The 1,590-nt window shown below is 59.2% G+C and overlaps 1 protein-coding gene across 4 annotated transcripts in view; it reads right to left on the bottom strand.

Moving 5' to 3' along the window:
• Nucleotides 1-281: 281 nt before the first annotated feature.
• CACNA1I (calcium voltage-gated channel subunit alpha1 I) overlaps nt 282-1,590 on the bottom strand; it is a 130,841-nt gene continuing 129,532 nt past the window's right edge. For 2 of the 4 annotated variants that reach the window (XM_045290357.1, XM_045290369.1), the window contains exon 35: nt 282-840. In XM_045290357.1, coding sequence (XP_045146292.1) covers nt 545-840 — 296 coding nt within the window. In that variant the 3' untranslated portion in view covers nt 282-544. The remainder of the gene's footprint in view (nt 841-1,590) is intronic. The other 2 variants (XM_004700676.2, XM_045290377.1) reach the window with 1 other exon arrangement.

The following is a 1,590-nucleotide window of genomic DNA, read 5'->3' as shown; positions in this document are numbered from 1 at the left end:
ACACACACACACACACACACACACACACACACACTGTGATACACACACAGTAAGCCTGGCTTTCTGCACTGGGTCCCCAGCACAGCGTCCAACACGCAGCTGTGGGGACACAGCTTTGTGCTGAAGAGCTGACCGCACGACCCTCCTGCATCCCACTGAGCCTCCAGCCCCCAATGGGCACACCTTCCTCTCCCGGGGTCCCCATCTGCTCTGTGCCCTTTGCCCGCTGATCACCAGCCCTCACCCTACCCTCCCACCTCCTTCCTAGTCATCTAGCCCATCACTGTGCCCCATGGGAGGCGGTCTGCATTGTGTCCCCCGCCCCCCAATCCTGCCTGACTTTCATGGTCCCCAGGACCAGGCCCTGCCCACCTTATAACCCCAGTCCCAGAATCACCCTGCATGAAGACCACCCTGTGCAAAGGTCCCTGGGTTAAACACTTGTCAAACCCGGCTCTAGAAAACCACACCAATGATGTAAACACAACAGCTTCTCCCCTCTACCCAAGGGCCCCCCAGGCACTGTGTCACCCTGGGTCCTCAGTCAGCCCGCCCCTGCCGCCCTCCAGAAACCCAGCTCTTGACCTCCAGGCAGCTCAGAGGCCCAGCAGGGGAGCTCCCTGGAGCCGGGTGCCCGTACCTGCCGGAGGAGGGCACAGTTGACGCTGGGGGATCGCAGGGAGGCCCAGGAGCCCTGCAGTGCAATCTTGGGGAGAGTCCCGGGGCAGGTGGTCTTCTCCTGCCCCTTCTGGCCTGAGGACACAGCTGGGTGGAAGAACTCTGCAGGCATCGGCAGGAGAGGGCTGGAGTCATCCGGGGAGAAGGAGCTCGGGGGCGCTGCTGGAGGGGAGGAGAGGTGGGCTAGGGGAGCCTGTTCAGGCTGGAGGCCGGCTCCTGGAGGCAGAGGTGGACAGCAGAACCCTGACTGGCTTCTTGCCCAGAGGCAAGCTTCCCTCTCAGCCGGTTTCCCATGGGAGAGAAGTATCGGGCCTGCCTGTGTGCATTCCCATGTGGGAGCCAAGCTGACCTAGGCTCAAGTCTTGGTCCCTCAGTTTCCTCCTCTGTAAAATGGGGGCAAAAGTGCCTCCCCCAGGGGGACAGAGTGGGATGCAAGGATAAGAAGCAATATCCTGAACCCCTGAAGTCTTCCTGAAACCAAGTAAAACCAACCAGCAGTCAATTCCGACCCTACGGACAGGGCAGCAAAGCCCCTTAGTGTTTCTGAGACTATAAATCTTTACAGAAGCAGACAGACGGATCATTCTCCCAAGGAGCAGCTGGCAGCCTTGAACCACCAACCTCATGGTTAGCAGCCCAAGTGCTTAGCTCACAATGCCACTTGGGTGTCCAGCTTACTGAGGGAAGACTGTCCGTCTGGAACATTGCAACTTTGGAGGATCTCTCTCTATGGGATCAGGTTGGCAATGGGCAACTAGAAGGGTTAGATGGGATCCTTAGGCTAAGGGCAGAGTGTCCATGTGGGTTCATCGGGGAGGAACAACTCAGAAACGAGGTTGTGAAAATGGCCGCACAACTCCTGAGGAAGGTCACCGGCCTCCCGGAAGTGTCCGCGGCCGCACGCACGGGCTC

The sequence above is a fragment of the Echinops telfairi genome, unplaced genomic scaffold, assembly GCF_000313985.2.
Source record: "Echinops telfairi isolate 266 unplaced genomic scaffold, ASM31398v2 ScPeMD7_2;HRSCAF=8, whole genome shotgun sequence".
Lineage (NCBI taxonomy): Eukaryota > Metazoa > Chordata > Mammalia > Afrosoricida > Tenrecidae > Echinops > Echinops telfairi.
This window is presented reverse-complemented; position numbering and strand designations above follow the sequence as displayed.